This window comes from Lacerta agilis, chromosome 17 (assembly GCF_009819535.1).
Source record: "Lacerta agilis isolate rLacAgi1 chromosome 17, rLacAgi1.pri, whole genome shotgun sequence".
In the NCBI taxonomy this organism is placed as follows: Eukaryota; Metazoa; Chordata; class Lepidosauria; order Squamata; family Lacertidae; genus Lacerta; species Lacerta agilis.
Genome location: NC_046328.1, coordinates 17,097,488 through 17,125,179, shown reverse-complemented (window position 1 = coordinate 17,125,179; position 27,692 = coordinate 17,097,488). Strand labels below are relative to the sequence as shown.

At 46.7% G+C, this 27,692-nt stretch overlaps 2 protein-coding genes across 3 annotated transcripts; both read left to right on the top strand.

Annotated features, from left to right (window-relative positions):
* Positions 1-173: 173 nt before the first annotated feature.
* On the top strand, positions 174-17,028 carry TCN2 (transcobalamin 2). Its single transcript, XM_033135817.1, has 11 exons — positions 174-262; positions 421-662; positions 1,912-2,086; positions 2,644-2,833; positions 5,376-5,536; positions 7,833-7,994; positions 9,310-9,485; positions 10,807-10,978; positions 12,311-12,509; positions 15,225-15,346; positions 16,446-17,028. Exons 3-11 carry the CDS (start codon positions 2,020-2,022, stop codon positions 16,505-16,507), a joined length of 1,311 nt encoding a protein of 436 aa, XP_032991708.1. The 5' UTR covers positions 174-262; positions 421-662; positions 1,912-2,019; the 3' UTR covers positions 16,508-17,028.
* Positions 17,029-18,644: 1,616 nt separating this feature from the next.
* Positions 18,645-27,285, top strand: SLC35E4 (solute carrier family 35 member E4). 2 transcript variants are annotated; one of them, XM_033136132.1, is made up of 4 exons: positions 18,645-18,708; positions 21,527-21,746; positions 22,389-23,088; positions 26,814-27,285. In XM_033136132.1, exons 3-4 carry the CDS (start codon positions 22,449-22,451, stop codon positions 27,233-27,235), a joined length of 1,062 nt encoding a protein of 353 aa, XP_032992023.1. In that variant the 5' UTR covers positions 18,645-18,708; positions 21,527-21,746; positions 22,389-22,448; the 3' UTR covers positions 27,236-27,285. The 2 variants fall into 2 exon arrangements, with proteins under 2 accessions (XP_032992023.1, XP_032992024.1); XM_033136133.1 differs by lacking the exon at positions 18,645-18,708 and adding an exon at positions 21,138-21,436.
* The last annotated feature ends 407 nt before the right edge of the window (positions 27,286-27,692 follow it).

Genomic DNA, 27,692 nt, shown 5'->3' with positions numbered 1-27,692 from the left:
GATTCGTCTCTTTTTACAATCTGGTATTCTATAGCCTAACGTATATCTTCATGAGAAATCACTGTGGGCAAATTTTGCTTTGAAAATGAACTTGTGGCAGGTTTCTTTCAGTGAGGAGTTAGGACATTTTTTTCTTTTTTTAAAAAAAGGAGAAGAGTTGTGTTCAGACAGGTGCCAGCTCAGGCTATTATGATCTTTGTACCCTTTATCTGAAGACACGTTCCAACCAAGAGCCTTGCATTATTTCAGATTATTATCTGAGGTAAATCATGAGGAGGTACTAATATATCAGCAAGGTCACAAGGTTATTTGGGGCTCCTTTGTTCCTGGCTGCCTCTGTGAATTATTCCAACGTGCTCTTGACCTGTCCTGATTCCACATATTCAGGACTCTTAGCACTTGTGTATTTTTCCCTTCCAGAGCTGCAGCCCAGCCACTTAAATTGAAAGGCAACACTCTGCAAACAGCTGACTTCAGCAGCTGGAGGAGATGTCACGTGACCTGAAATAAACAAGAGTGAAAGAAGATTCCTCGCTGCCTGCATGTGGTGAGAAAGTGGAGGAAAAGTCTCGTTCTAAAAGCTGATTTCAGTCCTCGCACATCTGAATTCATAGTTCAAGGGAGGAGGTGAAGACTCCTAGGACATCAAGTGACCATATCAGGTAGGCTCTCCTCCTTAAAACAGCTCGTTTCCCCCTCGCACCCCACACCTCCCTGCATAATCCTTGATCCCGCCTCGGGTACAATGTTATGTTATTGATACAGCTCGATCCCATGCACGTTTATGCAGAACTAAGTCCTGCTGTGTTCAGTGGGGCTTCCTGTCAGGAATAGGTGCATGGGATGGCAGCCTGAAGCACCTTTATCCAACAAGGGATGCAAGAGGCAGACACAATGGCTTGGCTGAGCAGGTTGAAGGGGGAAGAATGTACGTAGTTCAGTAGTTCCCAAAGTGGACGATATATCACACTGTCCCCTCTTGCAATTCACAGCAACTGACATTCAGAGGCATATTCCCTCCAATAAGGGAGGTAGAATGTAAACATCTAGCAGCCACTGATGGCAGATCCTATTTTCCGGGGGCAGTTCCGGATTTACAGAAGCCGTCCCGGTTTCTGATTTGATCCCAGAATGTCCCACTTTAACTTAGGATGCCCCTAGTTTCATTGCAGAAACGTTGGAGGGTATGGTAGGACGTCCCTGTTTTCATCAGAGAAATGTTGGAGGCAGTGCCGGATTTATGTATAAGCTAAACAAGCTATAGCGTAGGGCCCCATTCTCTTGGCCCCCCCCAAAAAAATTCACTATTAATATACTTCTTAATTGTATTACTGTACAATTCAACAATTACTTTGATAAAATACATATTTTGTTATGTGCAAATGGCTTTAGATACCTATTAGGTCCATAAATTACCATATAGCATATATTCAACACACAAAAAAGCAACAATTTGTTGTTGACAAAGGACAGCTGGACATATAAAGGGCTCCATTACCTTCAGTAGCTTAGGGCCTCATCAAACCTAAATCCGGCCCTGGTTGGAGGGCATGGGGAAGCATTATTCACCACAAGTTTGTTCCTGCATTGAGGGCATGGGAGTCCTCTCTGTGGATGTGTGGTGGACCACTTCCTATGCTTGATCTCAAAGGCTGTGGTGTGGAGTCTCATCCTGCCACTCCCTATAAAATATCTAGTTGAGATAAAGTGGTTTCTGTGGAACCAGATATGTGTGTAACATGCTATCTGTGAAGCATCAAGAGGAAGGATAGCCAATGGACATTCCTGATCTGCCTCACTAGCCCTTGTTGTTTATCATCCAGCCAAAGTCCTTCCTGTTGCGCAGACTCAGCACTTCTTCCTTGGGAAGATTGTGTCATCATGATATTCCTCCCATTGAATCTTTCACAGGCTGTCTTTGCAGCACAGCAGAAGCCAAGTTCTTTGGGTCGATCCCTGGACTCCTTCCTGAAATTCTGGCCGGCATCTGTATCCGTTGGCTTCCTTCTTGGGACAAGCATGGACCCCAGAGGTCTACGGTTCTTCGTCCTCTTCCCTATCCTGTTTGCCTCCGTCCAGCTGTGTGGTAATCTCTGCTTACGAGAAGTATCATATAGATAGACAGACAGACAGACAGACAGACAGATAGCTAGGTAGATAGATATAGTTTGCAAATTGCTTTCCCCCCTCGCTGAAATTCTTTAAAAAACATGAACAAGATTCACATTATGATGTATAACTGTCGAGGATGTATAAGACAAGGTTCTTTACAGCAGAATGTAGAAGAGAATCAGAACGAGGGTGGAGAATCTGTGGCGCTGATATGGGAAAAGTTTTCACCTTAATGAGGAAGATTCACCCCATGCATTCAAAGCACATTCAACACATCTTCAAAGCTCAAGGCCCCCCCCCCACCTACCTGGGCAAGAATGCTGGGAACTGTAGTTTCCCACTCACAGAGACACAAGTTGCCTTCATTGCAGGGGGTTGGACTAGATGATCCCTGGGTCCCTTCCAACTCTATGATTCTATGAATTGGCAGAACCCTTAATATAAACTACAGTTCCCAGAGTTCTTTGGAGGAAGTTGTGTGTTTTAAAGCAGCCACATTCGCGATCCTGTTTTGTTCTTCTCTCGGGTCAGAAATCCCTGCAGGAAATTCCGATCGCATCAGGTCTTTGAACGCGGAGCTATTGAAAGTGGCGGATGATGCGTCTGAGGAGCCGAACCCCAGTGTTTACCTGGCCCTGCGGCTGTCTAATGACCACAACTTGCAGAAGGAGATCCAGTACCTCCAGCGCCTGAAAGATGCCTTTCAGCCCAATGCCAGCTCGTATGTCTAGCATGGGGTTTTGGTGGAGGGGTGGATTTTGTATCACGAGGGCCACATTTCCTTCTGGGCAATCTCCCAAGAGCCCCACAGCAGTGGTGGGCAGGGCTAGAGGCAGAAGGGGGGTGGAGCAATGAATGTACATTGCTGGAAACCACAGGAGAGGAAAGTGCTCTTGGGATCAGGTCCTGCTTGCAGGTTTCATATATGGGCCTCTGGTTGACCACTGTGAGAACAGGACGCTGGGCTGAACGGGCCACTGGCCTGATGCAACCAGCAAGAAACTCTTAAATCTCAGGGTTGTGGGTTCGAGTCCCATGTTGGGCAAAAAGATTCCTGCATTGCAGGGGGTTGGACTGGATGACCCTCGTGGTCCCTTCCAACTCTACCATTCTGTGATATATTAGTTCAGTATACTCTTGCATTCCAACAAAGGAACATTAAGCAAGCAAGCAAAAAACCAGATAGATAGATAGATAGACAGACCCACCCCATTCCAAGTATCTTACAATCTGAGTTTTGACAGTGTGGGAGACAACAGAGGGGAAGAAGGGGAGAGGGTGAAGGTTACAATCAGGTCTTCATTTAAAATATAGCAATAATGCCACCATTATTATGACAGTGGATGTAAATTCTATTATGAATGAACATCCTAATTCTAGATAAAAAGAAGAGAGAACCGCTGCTGGTGCTGTGGTTCATCTGCTGGACTAGGAAACGGGAGGCCGGGGTTCAAATCTCCGCTCAGCCACAAAGCTCACTGGGTGGTGTTGGCCCAGTTAGGCACTCTCAGCCGAACCTGCCTCGCAAGGTTGTTGTGTGGGGAGAGCCAGGTACACAACCTGGAGAAAAAGGTGGGCTCTAAACGCAATAAAACGCGGTTTCCCAAACTTAGGTCTCCAGCTGCTGTTGGACTACGACTCCCATCCTCGCTAGCTAGCAGGACCAGCAGTTGGGGTGATGGGATTTGTGTGGGAACGTTTATATTCCAGTAATTTAGCAGAGTTTAAACGATCCCGTTTGAGTTTCATGCAGCGACAAGCGGGTTGCTAACTCATTTGAGTCCTATCAATAATAATAATACCTTCCTGACTGATAATCCCTTTCTGTCCCTCTTAAAGAAAACACACATGAATCTGAATCTTATTAACATAAACTACTTCACTATCAGATTCATTCAGGTTTACAGCGTTGTTCCTGAAGGCAGGCTTGGGTTACATAACAGATAAACCATATACTAGATAGTAATGAATCATGGGAGGAAAATTGCTTCTTGGGAGAAAAGCAATGACAAACCTAGACAGCATCTTAAAAAGCAAAGACATCACCTTGCCGACAAAGGTCCGTATAGCTAAAGCTATGGTTTTTCCCAGTAGTAATGTACGGAAGTGAGAGCTGGACCATAAAGAAGGCTGATCACCGAAGAATTGATGCTTTTGAATTATGGTGCTAGAGGAGACTCTTGAGAGTCCCATGGACTGCAAAAAGATCAAACTTATCCACCCTTAAAGAAATCAGCCCTGAGTGCTCACTGGAAGGGCAGATCCTGAAGTTGAGGCTCCAGTACTTTGGCCACCTCATGAGAAGAAAAGACTCCCTAGAAAAGACCCTGATGTTGGGAAAGATGGAGGGCACAAGGAGAAGGGGACGACAGAGGATGAGATGGTTGGACAGTGTTCTCAAAGCTACTAACATGAGTTTGGCCAAACTGCGAGAGGCAGTGAAGGATATGCGTGCCTGGTGTGGTCTGGTCCATGGGGTCACGAAGAGTCAGACACGACTGAACGACTGAACAACAACAACAACAACAATGAATCATGAGAAGACTGCATCCGAGCAGTTACCAGTTAACACTCCTAGCAGCAACCGACCAACTGACAAAACTGCCTGCCACATAGAGGCAGTTAGTCCTCTCGGAATGTTGGACTTGACTGACAGCTTTATATCCCACAATTTGTAGTCCAGAAAACAGCTGGAGACACAAGTCTGGGAAACCCTGCAATGAAATTGAACTGGATAAATGAAAAAAATAAAAATAAAAAAATTCCTTCCAGTAGCACCTTAAAAGTAAAGGTAAAGGGACCCCTGACCATTAGGTCCAGTCGTGTCTGACTCTGGGGTTGCGGCGCTCATCTCGCTTTACTGGCCGAGGGAGCTGGCGTACAGCTTCCAGGTCATGTGGCCAGCATAACTAAGCTGCTTCTGGAGAACCAGAGCAACACGGAAACGCCGTTTACCTTCCCGCTGGACCGGTACCTATTTATCTACTTGCACTTTGTCGTGCTTTCCCTTATATATAGCGAGAGAGGGGTATTACTCAGAATGAGAGGGGTATTACTTTGCATGCATACAAAGAACAAACTTAGTTGGTCTCTCTAAGGTGCTACCGGAATGAATTTTTTTATTTTTTATTTTGTTTTGACTATGGCAGACCAACACGGCTACCTACCTCTAACTGGATAAATGAAGTTAAACCTAGACAAGGCCTAGCCTGGCTGCATGGGAGGGGCTAACGGTGTGGTTATTCTGACTTCTTCCAATCCAGCACTCCGACTCCCGTCCGCTACCAAGAGCATCCTGGCACAGGTCAGCTGGCCCTGTACCTCCTTGCGCTGCGTGCTGCCTGCCACGACATGGAGACGCTTGAAGGGAGGCAGCTGGTGACCCAGCTTAAGCTTCACTTGAACAAGGAAAAGGCGCAGATAGGTAAGGTCCAGGGGATGGGAACAAAGTTTCTTTGCCGCGTTCAGTGTTTTTCGGCAAGAGATGCTGACTAGCAACCACTTTCTCCCCGATTGGGAAGATCACAATAATAGACTGAGCTGTAGGCACCTTTCAGAGGTGTCCTCGGGGCTCCGGGTGGCATTTTTTTTGTTTTCTTAGAGCATTTGTACTCCACCCTTCAGCCAAATGCTTACATGAAGTGTGGCAGAGAGCCAGTGTGGTGTAGTGGTTCAGAGCGGTAGACTCATAATCTGGTGAACCAGGTTTGCGTCTCCACTCCTCCACATGCAGCTGCTGGGTGACCTTGGGCTAGTCACACTTCTCTGAAGTCTCTCAGCCCCACTCACCTCACAGAATGTTTGTTGTGAGAAAGAGAAAGGAGAATGTTAGCCGTTTTGAGAAAGAGAAAGGAGAATGTTAGCCGTTTTGAGATTCCTTCGGGTAGTGAAAAGAGGGATATCAAATGCAAACTCTTCTTCTTCTTCTTCTTCTTCTTCTTCTTCTTCTTCTTCTTCATTAAAAAAAAAATAGTCCCTGCCAACAGGCTTAGAGTTTGAGGAAACACAACACACAAGGGAAAAGGGGGGGAGGAAAGGGGGGGAATCAAACTCAGGCACCAGTTCTTTTCTTTTAAAAAAAAAAAACAATTAATTTTTATTCATTTCCCAAATTTATAACACACCAATGCAAAATTAAAACTAATTTAATACCATTTTTTTCAAAAACTGGCTCCCTTTCTCAGATATTTCCATTTCTTCCCCTATTACATGCTGCTTATATTACAAATTTATCTCTAATTAACATCCATTCGTACCTTGGATCCCGAGCGCCTTGTGAGTCGAACGTTTTGGCTTGCCGCAAACCCGGAAGTGAGTGTTCTGGTTAGCGAACATTCTTTGGAAGCCGAACATCCGACGGGGCTTCCACGGCTTCCGATTGGCTGCAGGAGCTTCCTGCAGCCAATCGGAAGCTGCGCCTTGGTTTCCGAACGTTTTGGAAGTTGAATGGACCTCCGGAACGGATTACGTTTGACTTCCGAGGTACCACTGTATCCTTAACCCTCAGGTGTCCCCTTACCATCTCCTGCATATAGATTTTTTTGAAAAATTAACTCAGGCACCAGTTCTTAAACAGTTGTTCTTATGATGCCCCCTGGCACAGGTCAGGGGGAGAAAGTGTCTGATGGAGCTGGTCTTTCAGCAAATATGATGGAATGGGCCTTCCTTCTTCCTGTCTCTCTCATTGAGGCAGTTTGACAGAATGGCAGCTCCCAGCTAAGGGAGAGAGGAGGCTGGATGAAGCTGGTCTGTTGCAGCAGAGCTGAGAGAGTGAGCTCAGCTTCCCATCTCTCCTGCGGACGGAGTTGACAGTTTGTCCTGATTTGCTTGCACAAAGCTTACGTGGTGGTCAGATTACAGCCAGCCTTTCTTGGGCATTTGTTCTGATCGGTTTGGAAGGAGGTTATAGCACAAGGAGCATCCGTCCTGGTTTGCCTACGATGCGTTTGTACATCTTCATGTTAACTTGTTCCTTCATCACACACTTTTTCAACCCATTTCCCCATCACTTTCCTAACTGCAAAAAAAAAGGTCTGGTCCTTTTTAAAAAGTGAATTTGTAGCACCGAGGCGGCAGAGAGCAGTTTAATCCATTTCAGCTATGCAAGCCTAAATTTCTGGTGTGCACTAACATCTCTCCCACAAAGTAGTGATGGTTCAGAAAGGGATCTTGGAGCCAGGAGTCGAGTCAGAGAACAGCATGTAAGTTGAAAATAGCAAATAAACAAGGAATGGTGGAATTTATTTCATATATTTATTTCGTGAAATTTATACACTGGATTTTATTTTATTTTTTTAAAAACCAACAACCTAAAAACAGTTTACAAAGAGGACAAAACAATAAAATTACCAGTAAAAACAAAAAGCTTAAAAACATTCAAAACATAAAACTAGCAATAGTCTAAAACATACAACAACATTCTACATATCCGGGTAGGCTAGTCTAAAAATGTTTTTAGCAGGTGCCAAGAAGAGCACAGTGAAGGCACCTGCCTGGTGTCAAGTGGCAGGGAGTTCCAGTGGGTAGGTGCTGCCACATTAAAAGACTGATTGAATGAAAGCAAGTGTTGGAAGTCTGAAATACGGGCAAGCACTTAAGGAGAGGTTTTGCCAGCATCTGGAAGCCTCAGAGCAGGGCTTTGTAGGTCATCAGGGAGCTGGGTAATTAATTACGGCAGAAAAGGCAGACTTACCCACCAGTCTTTCTCCTCCTGCACCCAGGTCACAAGGACACAGGACACCCCATCACCAACTACTACCAGTACAGCTTGGGGGTCTTAGCTTTGTGCGTCCACCGCAAGAAGATTGACGAGCACGTGATCCATAAGCTCTTGCACGCAGAGGAGCAGGGACGATTTGTGCTCCACAACAAACACTCTGTGGGTACGTGCTGCCCCCTTTGCACATGAGTCCACTCAGGTTTCTAGTCCTCAAATGTTTTCCTTTGCTATTGGTGCCCCCTGCGCAGGGGATTGATGCATTGCAGCTTTAATCGTCTGTGCGGCTTCCGGCTGGGGCCAGCAAGCAGGAAGGGATGACCCATTTTAATTTGGTTTGCAAGAGTTTTTTGTTTTGTTTTTTTACTGCTGGTGAATGACTAATAACAACAACAACAACAACAATAATTTATTTATACCCCACCCATCTGGCTGGGTTTCCCCAGCCACTCTGGGTGGCTCCCAACAGAATATTATAAACATGATAAAACATCAAACATTAAAAGCTTCCCTAAACAGGGCTGCCTTCATATGTCTTCTACAAGTCAGAGTTCATTTCCTTGACATCTGGTGGGAGGGCATTCCACAGGGCAGGCGCCACTACTGAGAAGGCCCTCTGCCTGGTTCCCTGTAATCTCACTTCTCGCAATGAGGGAGCCGCCAGAAGGCCCTCGGAGCTGGACCTCAGTTTCCAGGGCTGAACGATGGGGGTGGAGACGCTCCTTCAGGTATATTAATACTAATAATAATAATATTTATTTGTATACCACCCTATACCCGCAGGTCTCAAAGTGTTTACAACATAAACCACAATATAAAAACACAAACTACATTATAAAAACAAAAACAACCCAATGAACCTTCTCAACACATTTTAAAAGGGCATCAGATGTCAATCAGCCAAATTCCTGGTTAAGGAGGAACTTTTTTGCCTGGTGCCTAAAGGTGTATAATGAAGGTGGCAGTTGAACCTCCCTGGAGAGAGCATTCCACAAATGGGGAGACACTGCAGAAAAGGCCCATTCTTGTGTTGCCACCTTCCAGACCTCTTGAGGAGGCACACCAAGAAGGGCTGCTCCGGGGCTCTGTGCCCATTTCCCCTGTAGCAACTTGGCTGCCTTCTTGAGGACCAGCCCTACCATTAGACAGAGTGGGGCATTGCCTCAGGCGGCAAGGGGCAGGGAGCGGTGATTAGCTGTTGGGAGGACAGAGGCATGGAGAAGCAGGGGGCACCGTGGGTGTGGAAAGCGGGTGGTGGCATTCAGTGGTAGAGCAGCTGCTGTGCTTGTAGATGGTCCTGGGTTCAATCACCTGCATCTCCAGGTAGGGCTGGGAGAGACTCCCAGAGATGCTGCCGGTCAGTGTAGACAGTACTGAGCTAGGTGGACCGATGGAGCAAGCCATGTGAAGGATGTAGGCATGTGTTTGGGACTGGTGGGTCAGCTCTCCCCTTCATGGCTGTTTTAACCTTACTCACCCAGACACAGAGGCGATGGGAGGTCTGGCCTTTGCCTGCTTGGAACGGGCCACCTTCTACAGGCCAGAGCTGGTGGCAGACCTCAGCCAGGCTGTGCAGAGAGTCAAGCAGAAGATACTGCAGGCCAAGACTGCAGAAGGGGCTTTTGGCAATGTCGACAGCAGCCCCCTGGCCACACAGGTGAGGAGGACTCTGCGGGCAAAGTGGAGGGATGGCAATTCTCACATTTACTGTTCTATAGCTCTTGCTAAGGCATTTTCTTATTCTGTAACCACGAGGCGGAAGCTTGAAGGATCTCTCCACTAGTGGGCATGGCCCATTAGAGCAAACGGGGCACTGCTCCACCAACCTCCCCCCTGCCCCTGCCCAGCCCCCACCTGCCTGGCTTCTTATGTACAAGCAGCCCAGAGGTAGCTGAGCCTCTCCGCTTCCTCCTCCTCCTCTGTAGTCGCAGAACTCGACAAGTAGGAGGGGAACAAAGCTAGGATGAACTGGCTCCTCCTGTCATTGGCTCTGGTGCCACCTACTGTTGGTCTCCTTTCCTTCTGCCCCACCAGCCCCAGTGGGCCCCAGCCACCTCTGGATTTCCTTTCCTGTTGCATCCCATTCCAGAATCTGATTCTCTCCACTTGGTTCTACGGTTTTTTTCAAATGCCGCTTGCAGTGCTGAAGAGGCAAGTCTCTTCCCCCCCCCCCCTTAAGATCTTGGCTAAAGAATGGCTTGCCTCTCCAGCATGTGGGATGTAAACACAGAGCAGTCAAAACACAACATTGCTAGAGTGGACATGAAGGTAACTCAGTCCTCCAGGCATAACTTCCTGCTACTTGGACTGAGTTAACTTCCTCTGTGACCAGAAGTAGGTGTGGTCTCACCTGGGAACAAGATCCCTAGACCAGTCACCATTTTCTCCTCGTCTCTTGAATGAGCAACAATCATGTTCTCCTGGCTCTCAGCCAAGAGAACAAAGGAAACTACCTTTTCCCTATGGAAGTAGCAACCACATGTAAATACTTTTACTAAGCATGTCTGCCTTCTGAGAAACGCTGTGTAACTCAGGAAGTAATGTGAGTAAACTCTTTTTATTCATTTAAGATACATTGTGTCGTGTGCAGTCTTTTAAGAGGGATATAGGGGACTTATTCCAGGAATATATATATATTGTTTTAGGCTTTAGCAAGCCTGTGCAAGCGTGTCTGCTGTGTGTGTTTTAAAAGGGAATGAAACTCTGCTAAGTTTGGGGCTTGTTAACACAAGCTGGGATGAGATATATAAGTTAATATATACTCATCCACACTCCTAATCATTCCTACACAGCACAGAGTGGAAACCTCTGTGGAACTTTCGGCTGATGCGGCATTTCCCTTTTAGCTTTGTCAGGATTTCAGGTGATGCCAGCAGGCCACCGGTAGCCTCTTCTGCCGTAGGTGGGAGTGCAGGAACTAACATAAAAAGGCATTTTTCTTCAGTCTCTGATGCCTTTTCCATCTCTTTGCGATTCAGTTCCTCATTGCTACGGGAATGAACCCGGAGTGTCCCGAAGCTGTTGCAACCCTGATTCGGAGCCTGGATCGAGGAGATTTCCAAAACACTCTCATCAAGTCCCAGTTGCTGCCTGCCCTGCATGGCAAGAGTTACCTGGATGTCGCCGGGATGGTGTGCCAAGCTGAGAGAGGTAGTGGGGGGCGGGGAGAGGGTGTTGCAAAGGAATAGTGGGGACGCAGTCCACTTTTGGCTCCAGTCAAGCTAGGGTAGAGCTGCAGAACACTGAGACCATAGAGGGGGACCAGATCCAGAACTGGCCTCTGCCTCTGCCATTTTGACAGGTGAGAAGGGCCACCTACAGGTCAGTTGCCTGACATAAAGTCACACGATCGGACACAGGCTTGTCCCAGCAAAAGAAGAAAGGATGCAGAAACTTACGGAATATGCAGAAATGGTGAAACTTACCGGAAAAATAAGAATTCAAGGCAACAAACCTTTTATAAAAGAATGGAAATGGTTTATTGAACATTCACAACTAATCTGTAAACAGATAAGAACAGTGGCAGGATTATTGTAATAACCTGCAGTTTTCTAAGAGTATACATTTAAAGTAGATGAATAGATGAGTAAATTAACTTGGACTATGCAGAAAAGATTAAAAAATAAATTTAAGGAATTGCAGAAAGGGGGGGAGGAAGTTGAGTTTTGAAATGTTAAAATGATTATTAAAATCATTGAAATGTGTAAAACTGAAAATCATAAATAAAATAATTATTACTATTTTTAAAAAAGATCAGACACAGGCTTAGCCCCATTCTTAGCAATGTAGCTTCCACAGCGCTGAGACTGGAGACAAGTCTCTGCCTTCTGCCATTAAAAGACCTACAAGCAAAGACTTCTCTGTGATCTTAGTGCTGTGGTGCTAAGCACTAAGGTCTGAGATAACAGCTCCCTGGTGTCTCATCTTAGCTCTCAGTGCTTAGATTGGAGGCAGCAGATCTCTGTGCCTGAAGCTGCAGAATTCGCTCCCCCAAGAAGCAATGATGGCCACCAGCTCAGATGGCTTTAAAAGACAAATTTGTGGAGGAAAAGGATGCAGACAGCTGCTAGCCAGGATGGCTGTGTAAATACCTCTGCTGTCTGAAATATACGTCCTGCTGGGAATCACACGTTCTGCTGTGCTCAGGTCCTGTTTGTGAGCTTCTCAGCTGTCCTGGCCCAGCAGGCTCTCCTTATGTCCTTATGACAACTTGCATACTCTCTTCGCCACCAGCCAAAAAACAAGCAGAGGTTTCACCTGAGCATACACAGAGGGCCTCTTGCTCCCCCTCTGAGATTAAAGAAGCAGGGTTCTCAGGGTACCACTTGAAGGCCCGAGGGGGAAGAGGGACACCTGTGGGGAGGTGTAACACACCTGGAAAGGGTCCAAGACGGCAGCACCAAATGATGCAGAGACGATAAGGTCCACCTGGAACCAGCCTGACTCCTGATGCACCTTCAACCTTTGCTTTCTTGTGTGCAGGTGGTTTGGATCTTGTCACCTCCTCCCCCAGGCTGGAGCTGCCCACCGGGAGCAGGCCGAGCATCCTCGTCCATCTGCTTGTGAAGCAGCCACCTCTTCGCGTGCCGTTGTACAGAAACGTCCTCAGAGTTCCTCTCGGCTCCTCTCTGCTGGACGTGCTGAAAGCTGCGGAGGAGCTGAACACCCACAAGCGCTTCACGTGAGGCCAATTCCATCTTCACTTGCTTTGGCTGGTGTTAAGGGGGTGGGGGGCAGTGGAGGTACAGGAACCGAGGCAGACCACAGATCCACCCAGCCCAATACTGCCAGCACTGAATGGCAGTGACTCTCCAGGGTTTCAGACAGGGGTGATTCCCTGGAGATGCCACGGGGGCGGGGTGTGTGTGTGTTTGAACCTGGGACCTTCTTCATGCATTGATTTTAGTTTTGATTTACAGCTGTGCCTTGGTTCTTGAACAGAATGCGTTCTGGGAGTCCGTTCGACTCCCGGAACCGTTCAAAAACCGGAACATTTACTTCTGGGTTTCAATTGTTCAGGAGCCAATTTGTTCAGGAGAGATAGAGAGATAGATGTTTATTCGGCATTTGCGCCCATCATACAATACAATCATACAATACAAAACAAGCAGTCAATCAAAAATCAGATAAAATCAAATAAAATGACAACCCAATACAGGCCGCGGATATAATAACACAACTCACAGGGACCAATATTATCACTTCGATAAAACATATCTAAAAAAGAATTAAGGTTAAAATTTAGGCACCCAAAACTAAAACCAATGTCTAATTCTATTTTTGAAAAACATATCTAATTATCAGTAACCGGCTGACATCCCATTTTGTCTCTTGTGCGAGATGACGGCTGTTAGAAATCTAGCAACCTGTAGAGTTATATAAGGGTCCACATCTTGGAGAACCCAAGCAAGATGTAGGTCAACTGGCTTATCAGCAATGGACTGAATTATCGGATTTAATATACTGGCACATATCGATCTGTACGTAGGGCAATTGAACATTACATGCTGTAGAGATTCAGTTGATTTGTTTTCACAGGCACACATAGGAGAAACTTGGCCCTTATTTGTTCAGGAGCCAAGGTGTTTCAGATCCAATGTACGACTGTAGATGTATCTGCTGTTTTTTGTGGGTTTTTTATTATTAAAAAAATTGTTTATGTACTTAAGAAAGAATATACACTTCAATAACATACAAGACGAAAGAAAGGCAATATAACAAAATAGAAATTAAACATACACGCAAATTTCTGTCGTTTCATTCAAAAGAATTACTGTTAGCGTTGTTGTTGGGAGTGGGGAGAGCAACACACTCCCCCCCCCCATTTTAATTATTTGATTTTGATATCTATAACGATACAAATGCTTCTTCTTTAAATTTAATTTTATTGCTGTTTTCACTGTACATCACCTTGAGCCAATTGTGTGGAAGGTTACTGATTTTACTTATTGGTTTGTTTCAGAAAATTTATACGCCCCTTGCTTGCAAGAAAACACACCCTGAAAGCGGTTTCTAATTAATACGTTGATAATGATATTATTAATAATACAATAAAGCAATCAATGCCTACTAGCTGGCTGTTCTGCCTCCCCAACTGAATACAAGTTGGTAGCAATCACAAAGGCAGAGAGGGATCTTTTATTATTATTATTTATTATTTACTGGGGTTTACCGTATTTTTCGCTCCATAAGACGCACTTTTTTCCTCCTAAAAAGTAAGGGGAAATATCTGTGCGTCTTATGGAACGAATGGTGGTATCTGGAGCTGAATTGCACTGGGGCCAAAAGAGGATTATGCTTTTTATTTTACAAAGAGAAAAGGGGGTGTTGAAAGGACCCCGCTCAGCAGCTGATCAGCAAGAGATCGTGAGAAAGATAAGAGTCCTGGCTCCCTTTCAGCCCCGCCCTCTTGCCCAGGCCTCCATTGTTGAATGTGCTGCAGAGGGAGGTTGTTTGTTTCCCCAGTGACATGTGACTGGCTGATTAGATTATCTGTCTGGAAACTGTAGAAAAGGCTCCCTTTCCTTTAGAAGCTGCAGAAATGTGAGTTGAATCCCATAAAAACGGGGCTTTTCCGCTTTGCTTTTCCCCCTTTGCAAAAAGCTGCAAAACTTTTAGCTGATCCTCAAAAAAACAGGGGTTTTCCCTTTGCAAAAAAAAGCTGCAAAACTTTAAGCTGATCCTCAAAAAAACAGGGCTTTTCCCTTTGCAAAAAAAGCTGCAAAACTTTTAGCTGATCCTCAAAAAAAACAACAGGGCTTTTAGAGGAGGAAAACCAGAAAAATGTTTTTTTTTTCTTGTTTCCTCCTCTAAAAACAAGGTGCGCCCTATGGTCTGGTGCACCCTATGGAGCAAAAAATACGGTATATACCGCCCTATACCCGGAGATCTCAGGGCGATTTACAGAAAAGACCACAACATATGTAATTAGAATAAAAACAACAACCCAATAACACCCCCCCAGAAAAGAGCCACATTTTAAAAGGGCATAGGATGTCAATCAGGTCAACCAAAGGCCTGGTTAAAAAGGAACATTTTTGCCTGGCATTTAAAGGTGTGTAATGAAGGCGCCATGCGAACTTCCCTGGGGAGAGCATTCCACATTCAGGGAGCCACTGCAGAGAAGGCCCGTTCTCATGTTGCCACCCTCCGCACCTCTCAAGGAGGAGGCACACGAAGAAGTGTCTCAGAATATGATCTCAGGATCCGGGTAGCTTCAAATGCTTGGATTGCAAGTTTCCCACATGCAAACTGTTCAGCCGCTGTGGGAACAGGATGCTGAGAAGGGAGGCCTCTGGCCTGGTCCACAACGGTTTTTCCAGCGTTCCTACATCTGCTCATTCCTCAGCTCTTTGTGACGCTTCTTCCTTTTTTTTTTTTTTTTTTTGCTAAACAGGTTTGAGACCCAGAACACGCTGTCTGGCCCTCTGTTGACCGCAGTGATGGGGGTGAAGCCTCGGGAAGGGGAACGCAAGTACTGGAAGGTTCTCCGAGCTCCAAACACCGCCCTGGAGCAAGGCGAGTGATAGAAGCCCAGCAGCAAAGGATCCTTTGTCCTATCTCTGGGGGCGGGGAGGGAGGGATTGACTTGGACCAACAAGCTTTGCCAAACCGGTGCTCTCCAAGAGCTTTGGCCTACAACTCCCATCAGCCTCAGCTAGCATCACCAGTTCCGGCTCTAAACCATTCCCTAGGCTTTGTCCCCACATGCTTCCAAGCCTGGTTTACACCTTTAGGGACTAGATAATGTGCCTGTGCTGAGAGTGTTAATTTGAGGGCATAGATTCTCTTGGCAGAGCCTTACCCTACATCAGTTTCTCTGCATGGGTGTTGCAATTATCGAAGGGCAGTTGAATATATATATAGTTTTAATTCTATCCAGGTTTAATTGTTTTTTAATGATTGCATTCCCCCCCCCCATTGTTTTAGCTGTTATTATTTTATCTGTAAGCCACATTGAGTCCAGGTCAGCGGAAAAGGAAGGGTATTATTATTATTATTATTATTTATTATTACATTGGTACCTTGGAAGGCGAATGGAATCCGTTCCAGAAGTCCGTTCAATTTCCAAAAACGTTCGGAAACCAAGGCACGGCTTTCAGTTGGCTGCGGAAAACTCCTGCAGCCAATCAGAAGCCCCGTCGGACATTTGGCTTCCAAAGAACGCTTGCAAACCGGAACACTCACTTCCGGGTTTGCGGCGTTCGGGACCAAGGCGTTCAGGATCCAAGGTACGACACTATTATTAATGCACGCAGCATTGGCCTTACATAGCCAGCAGATTTAATTCAGTCTTGAAATTTGTTGCATTTCCAGAAGGCGTTGAAGGTGCCTTGGATGTTACAGGTACTGAGAGATGGATGCATGAATGAATGCATTCACTTCCGCTTGGAATGATTTATCTTCAAGCATATGTTTGCAAGCCTAAGGTCTAGGAACTTTAAGATTTTTATTTAAAAAAACAGAGATTGTCAGGAGATGGGATTCCGCACTTTATTTCTCCACTCCCATATCATTGCAGCAAACCCAAAGTCGCGGGGAGGAGCTAGAGAAGGATTTGGTCTTTGTAATGCCTCGCTGTCCTCACAGCCTCGTCTTTTGCCCTCCCGTTTTGCAGGTATCGCAGACTACATCCCACAAAACGAAGAAACCATCCTCTTCAAATTTAGCCCTTGGTAGATACAGCCCACACTCTGGCAAGGACCTGATTGATTGGCTCTCTGTTATCTCTGCCCCAACTGGCTCTCAGGACACATAAAGACACCAGCACAGAGGGAGCAATAGAGAAATCCTGAAACAACAATGGGACACGGAACAGCAACAACTGATAGAAAGAATATATTACAAGGACAGGAAGAAACATTACGGACAGAATAATTGCCACACGCAGGAAGAACAAGAAGAGAGTTTGAATGCTTCACCTGTAGCTGTATAAATCATTTAATGTGCCAATACAAATGGAAGTCTTTAAAATTGCAGCTGGCGATATAAAGGATTGTTATTTTGACCAGAATGTAATTGGAATTTTTAAGATTTTGGAACGCAGAAATAAAGTAAACCACCAAACCACCTAAATTGTATAATTTGGCATCTCAGTGATTGGTAGGATTATTAATTGTATTATAATTTGGCAATGTTAGAATGAGGCCAGTATTGGATTGTTGTAATTGAAAACTAATAAAAATTTGACACACACCCCAGTTATATACTCATATCATTTTCCGTTCTTATACAGTAATTCTTTTGGACTTCCACCCAACATTCCATGACAGTTCTTTGTACATTTCAATTAGCTGCACATGCAGTAATATCTTCGCCTTATTTTCAACCTTCTCATATCCTTACATTGTCAACTGCTAGTCAGAAGATATCCCCTTCTTGGAATTTGTATTTAAGGTTGAATTTTTGTAAATATTCCCCTAAATACCCCCACTAACACCTTGTCTGTTTCATCATCTACATTTCTTATTCTGGGTGTCATATTTGCAAGCTCAGCATATTCAATGAGTTTGTTTAACCATTGTTCTTTCCCTGGGGTCTCTGTTTCCAGTATCTTGCGTATAATATCTTTGCAGCTGTTGTAGCATATAAGAATAAGTTACGGGCTTTTTTTTTTTTTTTTGCTAACCCATTCCCATTTATACCAAGAAGGAATGCTTCCGGTTTTTAAGGAAATGTTAATAATAATAATAATAATAATAATAATAATAATAATAATAATAAATTTAGCTCGTTGTACACCATTTGCCAGCTTGCATATCCACCATAAGTGAAAAAATATACCCTCAGCTTCTAGGTATTGCTTTGAGCTGCCATGGGAAAACACACAAACACATACATACACATAGGTAAAGGTAAAGGGACCCCTGACCTTTAGGTCCAGTTGCGGATGACTCGGGTTGCGGCGCTCATCTCCCTTTACTGGCAGAGGGAGCAGGCGTACAGCTTCCGCTTCATGTGGCCAGCATGACTAAGCCGCTTCTGGTGAAACCAGAGCAGCACACGGAAACGCCGTTTACCTTCCCGCCGGAGCGGTACCTATTTATCTACTTGAACTTTGGCATGCTTTCGAACTGCTAGGTTGGCAGGAGCTGGGACCGAGCAACGGGAGCTCACCCCGTCGCTGGGATTGGAACCGCCAACCTTCTGATCGGCAAGCCCTAGGCTCTGTGGTTCATACATACATACATACATACATACATACATACAAACAAATAAATAAATAAATAAATAAATAAATAAATAAAATATATTTATAAACACACATACACACACATTTTAAAAACATGCACCCAATCCGAAACTGCAATCTCTTCCCCAGCCTTGGTTGCGCCATCACGCTGCTGGCTGCTGCGCCCAGGCGGCGGTGCGGGTGCAATCCTGCGCGCGGAGCCACGGGAGGGAAGACGATGTTACCTCTCCTCCTCCATCCTCCTCTGGCGGTGCGCGTAAGCCAGGCTGGCGCCACCCACCAGCAGCCAGCAGGAGGCGCCGGCGAGACGGCTTTGGCCAGCAAGCTCCCGTTCGCTTTGCTAGGCAGAGGGGGAGGAAAAGAAATCCTGCAAAGCGATTGCGGACCCCCCCCCCCCTTCTCCTCTTTCCTCCGTCGCTTTCCTTTCTCCCCTCGATCTGTCGCCTCCGAGGGGTAATTGCAAGGATACCGGAGGGGCGGCAGCGCATCATCGCCTGGGAAGGGAGCGTGGGAAAGGACACCCAAGGGCAAGCAAGGACCCGATTTCGGATGCTAAGCCCCGGGGGTTTGTGCGTGGTTCCAGCCACCGGCTCGCCCCGGCTCTGCCTCGCCTTTTCGGGAGAACGATCCTTTGGGGGGACCCCGGCTGCTTGCGATGGAGCTGCGTCTCGCCCCGCCTTACCTGAAGGTAAGAGTCACCTTGAGGACGCCGCACTCCCCCCCCCATCGCCTCCTTTGGCCGGTATGGTTGCTTTCCGGGCCTGCGGAGAGGCGAGGGCGCTCGGTTCCGACGTGACGCCGTTCCTAACCCAGGGAGACGCGTGTGCGGTTCTCCCTAGACGGGGCCGGTGGATGCCAGGAGCCATCGGAAGCGGGGAGAAGAGCGCAGGGCTTACGTCTGAGTAAACACAGGACGCTGCCTTTTTCTGAACCAGGCCTATGGGTCCAGCCAGCTCAGTGCTGTTTGCACTGATTGGCAGCAGCAGCAGCAGCCGTCCAGCAGCCTAAGCTGGAGGAGATGCTGCTAAGGAATTTGAACCCGGGATCTACTGCATGCAAGGCAGGTGCTCTTCCATAGAGCTGTGTGGCCTTTCCCCCTTTTGCTACCAGAACTACAGAATCTGTTATTCCTGACTCCTAATTAGTTCGAGTCTGTGCAATTTGGACTGCAGGTATTAAACTGTGTGCAATTCACCCAGGGGTGAGCAGAGGGGTTTTTGCCTTGTGATGTTGATATCGGTGGAGAAGCCAGGCAAAAGGTCAGCCTATGGAGGAAGGACGGTATACAAAATTTAATTAATAATAATAATAATAATAATAATAATAATAATATGTGTCAGTTGTTGCTTTTCTCACCCAGGTCCCCACCTGCTTACGGTTTAAACCAGGGGTCCCCAAACTAAGGCCCGGGGGCCGGATGCGCCCCAAACACCTTCTCAATCCGGCCCGTGGACGGTCCGGGAATCAGCGTGTTTTTACATGAGTAGAATGTGTCCTTTTATTTAAAATGCATCTCTGAGTTATTTGTGGGGCATAGGAATTTGTTCATATTTTTTTTTCAAAATATAGTCCGCCCCCCCCCCCACAAAGTCTGAGTGACAATGGACCCAGCCCCCTGCTGAAAAAGTTTGCTGACCCCTGGTTTAAACCAACCTTCCTAAACCTGCTATTTTATTTCCAGAGGTTTTGTTTCCAGGGTTCTTGGGGTTTGTGGGTGGTTTAAATGTGCCTCAAATGCATGGTGAGTACAGAGCCTTAGACTACAATTCCCATGAGGCCCCAGCAAACACTGCTGCTTTGAAGCGGCATGTATGACCACCTTAGGGCATATCCACCCCATATATAAAAGTACATTCAACACACGCTTAAAGCCCGTGACTTCCCACCAAAGAATCCCGGGGAACTGTAGTTTGTTCTGGGTGCTGGGAATTAAAGTTCTGTGGGGGGGGGGACTACCATTCCCAGGATCCCTTGGGTGAAAGCCACGTGCTTTCAATGTATATTTAATGTAATTTTTGTAGTTTCACAGCCCTCAGAAGCTTGGTGGGGGTGGCGGACCAGGACGGGGCCTTCTCAGTGGCAGCCCCTAAATTGTGGAACTCCCCACAGATGTGCGTCTGACACCTTCATTTTATAGCTCTCAGAGAATGCTGAAGGCACACCTCTTCACCCCAGCCTTTGACACCTGAAAGGTGTGTTTTCAAGGCCCACCCTATTCCTGTGACTGCAATCTTTTTTTTTTAATTCTTATTTTTTTTTTTATTAACATATAAAACACATACATTTACATTTACACAGTACATATACACAACACAATACCTTATTTTCATAGCATAAAAACATACCTACCGGTACATTACTCTATAATATAATACCTACCTATCTATACATATCAACTTACCTACACACCTATCCCACACGGACACCCACCAGGTGACTTGACTTCCAGCCGTTCTTGTTACGCTACTTTATTTTTCCAATTAGCTGAAACGCATTTCATTATTTTTTAAAATCTCTTCTTCTATCTTAACTTTACTCTCCTTTCACTCTAATCATTTTCTGGATTCACTCAATATCTGTCAAAAGTTCTACTTTTCCCACATAGATTTTGATGCGTTCCTTAAAGATAGCCCACTCCTTATTCACTTTTTGTACCATATCTCCTCTTTTTTTTATTCTTAATTTTAAATCGTCATAACTCACCCTGGAGCTTCCTGCCAAATGGCGAGTAATAAGTTTATTAATAGTACCGATATAGAAATCAATGAATGCGTGCTTTAAACGGCTGTGGCTTCCATCACCACGTTGAAAGCACTTTGGGACACATATTGAAAGCACATAGTTCTCCCTCCCAAGAATCATGGGAAATGTAGTTTGTTCTGGGTGCTGGGAATTGTAGTTCGGCGGGAACAACCGTTCCCAGGATCCTTGAGTGGGGTGGAAGCCATGTGTTTTAAAGCCATGTGTTTTAATGGCACAGCGTGGCACAGTTTCTCTCTCTCTCTCTCTCTCTCTCTCTCTCTCTCTCTCCCCCCATTGCTGTGTCTCCATGGTGACTGGGTTTTTGTTTAGGATGCTCTCCAGACTGCTCTTTCTTTCCACTGCTGCTGCAGCCGGTCTGTATGATCTTTTTCCTCCCACAGGGACAAACCACAGATGAGTCGGCCTGGGCGGGCCCACAAACCGCTTGGGCTGCCTGGCCTTGATCACTTTAAGGACGCAGACACATGACCCATTGTTGTTGTTGCTGCCGCAGTCCCAGGATACGAGAGGAGGGAGGAGCTTCGCTGCCAACCTCCCAGGCAGCCCTTCACACTTTCCACTGCCTTCCTTCTCTCCGCCCGGCATCCTTCCACAAGGGTAGCTCGGCAGCAGAAGCGGCTCAGCCTCTCCCGAGTGGGACAGCATCTCTCTCCGTAGGTGGCAGCCCAGCCCAGCCCAAAGACCTCCGCAGCACGGTTCAAGTGAGACTCCAGGGATCTAATCTGTTGTGTGTCGTCCTACAGAATGAGGCTTGCCGAGTGTCTAGGAGCCGCTGGATTCCTGTCCCGCCGGAGCTGACAAGGTGCTGGACATCACAGAGGCTGGAGGTCGCAGCCGAAGGTGAATCTCCAACGTCGAGGCACATCCAGGGCGTTTCTCCTCTGCCTGTTCCAGATTCCTCCTGAGAAAGCCAGAGGAATCCTTGCTCGCTGCTCCCTAGCCGGTTCTGGAAATTGGATACTGGTGAGTCACTGGGAGTGATACTTGGAGAGGAGGCAGGAAGGGGAAAATAGCTGAGCGGAACATGGCAAACTTTGTGTGGGCACCAAAACCAGCCAGGAGACAGTGAGCTCAGGCAATATTATTGTATTGTATTGTATTTATTTAATTATTTGCCCGCTTTCCCCCAGACTGGGACTGAAGGCAGCTTTCACCAATTAGAAAAACACCGATAAAATGCAAAAAGCTAAAAACGTGTAACAGGTAATTGTTGAAAAGGAATTGAACTCTAACAGAATTAAAACAAGTCTATTAAAATACTGATAGTAAAAACAGCACCTTAAAAGAAGTCATTTCCCGAAGGCCTGTTGGAATAAAAGTCTTCGCCTGCCATTGGAAGGACAGCAAGGAGGGAGCCAGTGTGGCCTCCCTGGGGAAGGAGCTGCAAAGTCTGGGAGCAGACCCCAAGAAGGCCCTGTCCCATGTCCCCACCAAGTGTTCCTGTGTGGGTGGTGGGACCGAAAGAAGGGCTTTCCCTGAAGATCTCAGAGCCTGGGCAAGTTCATATGGGAGAATATGGTCCTTCAGATAGCCTGGGCCTAAGCCGTATAAGATTGACACCTGGGTTAGTTGGATGATTGTATCAGGATAACGTTTTGTCTCTAGGCTCACAGCTGTTTGTGCAGGGACCCTGTCCCTTGTGCTGATGTCAGGCTGCCGCCCCCAATGTGCCCACCCTCTCCGGGGAGAAGAAATGAAGCAGAGATGAACTCTGGCAATGGGGCACGACCCCTCTCTCCCTGGAAGCTGGATCCGCTGCCGTGTGGGGGGCAAAGGCCCCCCGAACCGTCCCGGCACGCTCTGTCCCTTGTCTTCACGGTGTTCGTCTGGCTGGCGACGGGGACCACCATGTCCAGCCTCAACAAGTGGATCTTTGCCGTCCACAACTTCCGCTACCCGGTCTTGCTCTCCTCCTTGCACATGCTGACGGCCGTGGTGGTGGGCAACCCTTTGGCAAAGCTGCGGGCCGGCGGCGCCGGGCACCCCGCCCCGTGCCCTGGAGCCAAGGGCAGGGTTTTCCTGCTGAGCCTGACTTTCTGCGCCAGTGTGGCCTTTGGGAACATGGGACTGAACTACGTGCAGCTGGACTTTGCCCAGATGGTTTACACTACGACGCCGTTCTTCACCCTGACCCTCTCCAAGGTGCTGCTTGGGAAACACCACCACCCCCTGCAGTACGTGGCGATGGGGCCCATCTGCTTGGGGGCTTCCTTGAGCATCGTCGGGGAGGTGCATTTCGACCAAGCCGGCTGCTGCTTCCTGTTTGCTGCGACTTTCCTCCGCGGGCTGAAGTCCATACAGCAAAGTGAGTGTCTTGCGTGGCTGCGCGTGGGCCGCAGTTTCTGCGGGAGGGTGGCCTGTGTGGAAAGTTGGCCCTTCTTAATGGTCCTTTTTTAAAGTGAGTTTCTAGTCTGGGAGTCATTTTGGACTCCCGGCTGTCCATGGAGGTTCAGGTCAGTTCTGTGTCCAGGGCAGCTGTCTACCAGCTCCATCTGGTACGCAGGCTGAGACCCTACCTGCCCATGGACTGTCTCATCAGAGTGGTGCATGCTCTGGTTATCTCCAGCTTGGGCTACCTTTGAAGGTGACCCAGAAACTACAACTAATCCAGAATGCGGCAGCTAGACTGGTGACCGGGAGTGGCCGCCGAGACCATATAACACTGGTCCCGAAAGACCTACACTGGCTCCCAGTACGTTTCCGAGCGCAATTCAAAGTGTTGGTGTTGACCTTTAGAGCCCTAAATGGCATCGGCCTAGTATACCTGAAGGAGCGTCTCCACCCCCACCGTTCAGCCCCAGACACTGAGGTCCAGCTCCGACGGCCTTTTGGTGGTTCCCTCACTGCAAGAAGTGAGGTTACAGGGAACCAACCAGGCAGATGTGAAGGAAATAAACGACTATCTGACTTTTAGAAACAGGTGGGTAGCCGTGTTGGTCTGCCATAGTCAAAACAAAACAAAATAAAATAAAAAATTATTTCCAGTAGCACCTTAGAGACCAACTAAGTTTGTTCTTGGTATGAGCTTTCATGTGCATACACACTTCTTCAGATACCTACACTGGCTCCTAGCACGTTTCTGAAGAAGTGTGCATGCACACGAAAGCTCATACCAAGAACAAACTTAGTTGGTCTCTAAGGTGCTACTGGAAATAATTTTTTATTTTATTTTATTTTGTTTTGACTTTTAGAAGACACTTGAAGGCAGCCCTGTTTAGGGAAGTTTTTAATGTTTGATGTTTTATCGTGTTTTTAATATTCTGTTGGCAGCCGCCCAGAGTGGCTGGGGAAACCCAGCCAGACGGGTGGGGTATAAATAGATTATTATTATTATTATTACTACTACTACTACTACTACAGTGCTTATGGCTGCAGAGATGTGTGGGTGAAGAATATGAGTGCTCTGTTTTAGTTCTCCCTGGGAATAAATAATGGAGGAATTATGCCAATCGAGCACATCTGCAAAACGTCTCTTGTTTTGCATTAAGCAGAGTCCAGCCCTTCCCAGAATCCTAATTGCGTTGAAACCAGAGCCAGATTCGAACCTGGAACCGTTCGTTTTGCTTGTGCGCTGGAACTTAAAACGCTGAGCAGGGCAGAAGGCATGTTTTGTTTTGGGGTGCTAAATCTTTGCAGGGAGGTTTTCAGAAGGGAATGCTTTATCCTTCGCTGGGCTGTTGTCTTGGAAATGGGATAGCTCATTCCAATTTGTGTGTAACTTAAACATACAGCCTTCCGAACCTTCTAATGGTGGAGCTAGGTCAGATTCACGCCATCTATTCAAAGCACCACAAATCCCACTTTAAACCATCAGGGCACTCCCCCAAGAATTCTGGGAGTTGTAGTTTGTTAGTGACTCCGAGAGCTTGTTAGGAGATACCTATTCCCCTTCCAGAACTGGAGCTCCCACAGTTTCCTGGGAAGAGGGATTGATTGTTAAAGCACTTTGGGGAAGAGGGGGCCATTCTCCTAACAACTCTCAGCACCCTTAACAAACTACAATTCCATGACTAAAGTGGGATCATAAATGGATGGTGTGAATGTGACCCTACACCAGTGAACCTCTATGCATTTCTGCAGCTGCTGCCTGGCAGGTGTTTGGGACTACAATTCCCATTAGTCCCAGGCCAGGGCTGATAGGAGCTGTTGGTCACAACGGCCATGCTGGCTAAGACTGATGGGAACCATAGTCTAAAACACTTGGAGGGCATCAACTTGGGAAAGGCTACTCCCTAAAACATCATATCTGGGCTGGACTCCAATGCAGGGTTGTGCAAATTTAACACGTACTTCCTCATTCTTGCTTGGTCATCTAGATGCTCAGAAAAATGTTAGTGGCTGTTTACTTTTTGAGGAGAGGCCACTGGGGGCTTTATGATAAGATTTATTTTTATTTCAAAAACACATCTTTTATAAAACAACAACAACAACAACAACAACAACAACACCCACATATACAGTTTGGAAAAGGTCAGGACTCAAGGGCCTAGTTCTCAGTGAGGTGGTAAACCTGTGTTAGGGCTGTACTGCTTCAAATTGCGGGTTTGGGACTCCCAGGGTTGAATGCTGCTCTGTACAAAAGGATTCACTACACATACCGGTAAGCAGTGAGCCTTCTCCTTGACCTGCTGGATTTCTAAGTACGGGGAGTTTCCTAGCTGTGAGGGAGCATTTCAATGCATGAGGCTTCCTCCCCCCAAAACCTGAAATAATAAATAAATAAATTTATAATTTTATTACTTATACCCCGCCCATCTGGCTGGGTTGCCCCAGCCACAATGAGCGGCTTACAGCATATCTAAAAACAGTTGTATGAAGCTGGGACTGATGGGTTGCTTGGCCATCCTGGCTGGGGCTGATGGGAATTGTAGTCCAAAACAACGGCAGGGTGCCACGCTGGAGAAGTCCATGCCATGCCAAGGAGCGGCCATGCCTCAGGGAAGTTCTCTCCTGCCCCCTGTGTGCTTTTCTTTCCCTCCTCAGCCCCTGATTTGGTGTTTGTGAATTTGGTGTCCAGCTCTGAGGGCCTTCTGGCGGTTCCCTCCCTGCAAGAAGTGATGTTACAGGGAACCAGGCAGAGGGCCTTCTCGGTAGTGGCGCCTGCCCTGTGGAACGCCCTCTCCTCAGATGTCAAGGAGATAAACAACTATCTGACTTTTAGAAGACATCTGAAGGCAGCCCTGTTTAGGGAAGTTTTAAATGTCTGATGTTTTATCGTGGTTTTAATATCCTGTTGGGAGCCGCCCAGAGTGGCTGGGGAAACCCAGCCAGATTATTATTATTATTATTAATTTATTATAAAAAATAATAATAATTCCTTTTTTATAAGAATTTATTGGTATTTCAGAAAAATACAAAAAAAGAGAGAAAGGGAAAAAAGAAAAGAAAAACACTTACAAAATACTAAATACTAAATACTAAACAAAAAAAAAGAAACTTATACAAAACATAAACACATCAAAAACAACCAAACACTTATTTAACCTTATTAATCTTATTTAGAATCTTATTTGGTGGACTTCCCCACATCTTCTCTTCTGCGTTCATTTCAAATATACTATAGTAACTTTGTAACTTCTTTATCCCTACTATACAATTAATCTTACTCATTATCTATCAACTTATATCTAACATCTTATTCTTAATCAGAATGCATAAAATACTAAAAATCACAATCTTAACTACTAATGTCCTATTTTAAACTAACATTTTAAAGCTATTGCCTATAATAATAACTGGTTTCCTTTCAGATGTCTAATTTTTCACGTTGTTTCAAATACCGGTAGTCTTTAAATTTCTTCCAGTCTTCTTGCACCTTCTCCTCCCTCTGATCTCGGAGCTTCGCGGTCAGTTCTGCGAGTTCCATGCGTGCACACGAAAGCTCATACCAAGAACAAACTTAGTTGGTCTCTAAGGTGCTACTGGAAGGAAAAAAAAATTTATTTTAATTTTTAATTTCGTTTTGACTGCGGCAGACCAACACGGCTACCTACCTGTAACTGAATTAATTTATTATATCTCTCACCACAGGTACCTTCCTGCAGGAGGAGCGCCTGGACTCCCTCACCTTGCTCTGCCTCACTTCCCTGCCCAGCTTCTACATCCTCTTTGCGGCCGCCCTTGTCCTGGAGGTGGGACCCGCCTGGGACGGCACCCTGGCGTACGGAGGGGACCTCTGGGCCTGTGTCCTGCTCAGCTGCCTGGGCTCGGTTCTGTACAACCTGGCCAGCTTCCACGTCATCTCGCTGACGTCGGCCCTCACCATCCACGTCCTGGGGAACTTCAATGTCGTGGGGAACCTCCTGCTCTCCCACTTCCTCTTTGGCAGCCGCCTGACGCTGCTCAGCTACGCGGGTATCGCCCTCACCCTCTCGGGGGTCTTCATGTACCACCACTGTGACTGCATCGCCTCCTGCTGGCGCTCGAGGGGTGGGCGGGGCAAAGAGGAGTAAGCAGAGAGAGGGAGGACGTGATTGGAGTTGTGGCTGCCAAGCACAGGAGCCATAGGGCCAATGGGGTGGGGTGGGGGTGGGGACTGCCCTGCCAACCTCAGCCTGTTCTTGTCCAGCCCCCATCTGGTCCAGGAGGGTTGGCACTGGTTGCCGGCTACCTGCTCCCCGGTCTCCGTGTTGCTCAGCTGGGAGGAGGACAGGGACGAAACTAGAATGAGTTGACTCAACCTGCCGTGGCCTCTCTGGCGCCACCTACTGTTGGGCTCCCTGCTTTCTGCCCTACCGGTGGGCACCGGTGCCAACACAGGGAGTTAGGGTGACTCTGGATACCCGTTGTCGGGAATTGCAGGCATAGCTGTCAACTTTCCCCCCTTATTAAAGGGAAATTCCCTTATTCCGAATAGGATTCCTAGCAAGAAAAGGGAAAAGTTGACAGCTATGGTTGCAGGTGGGCAGA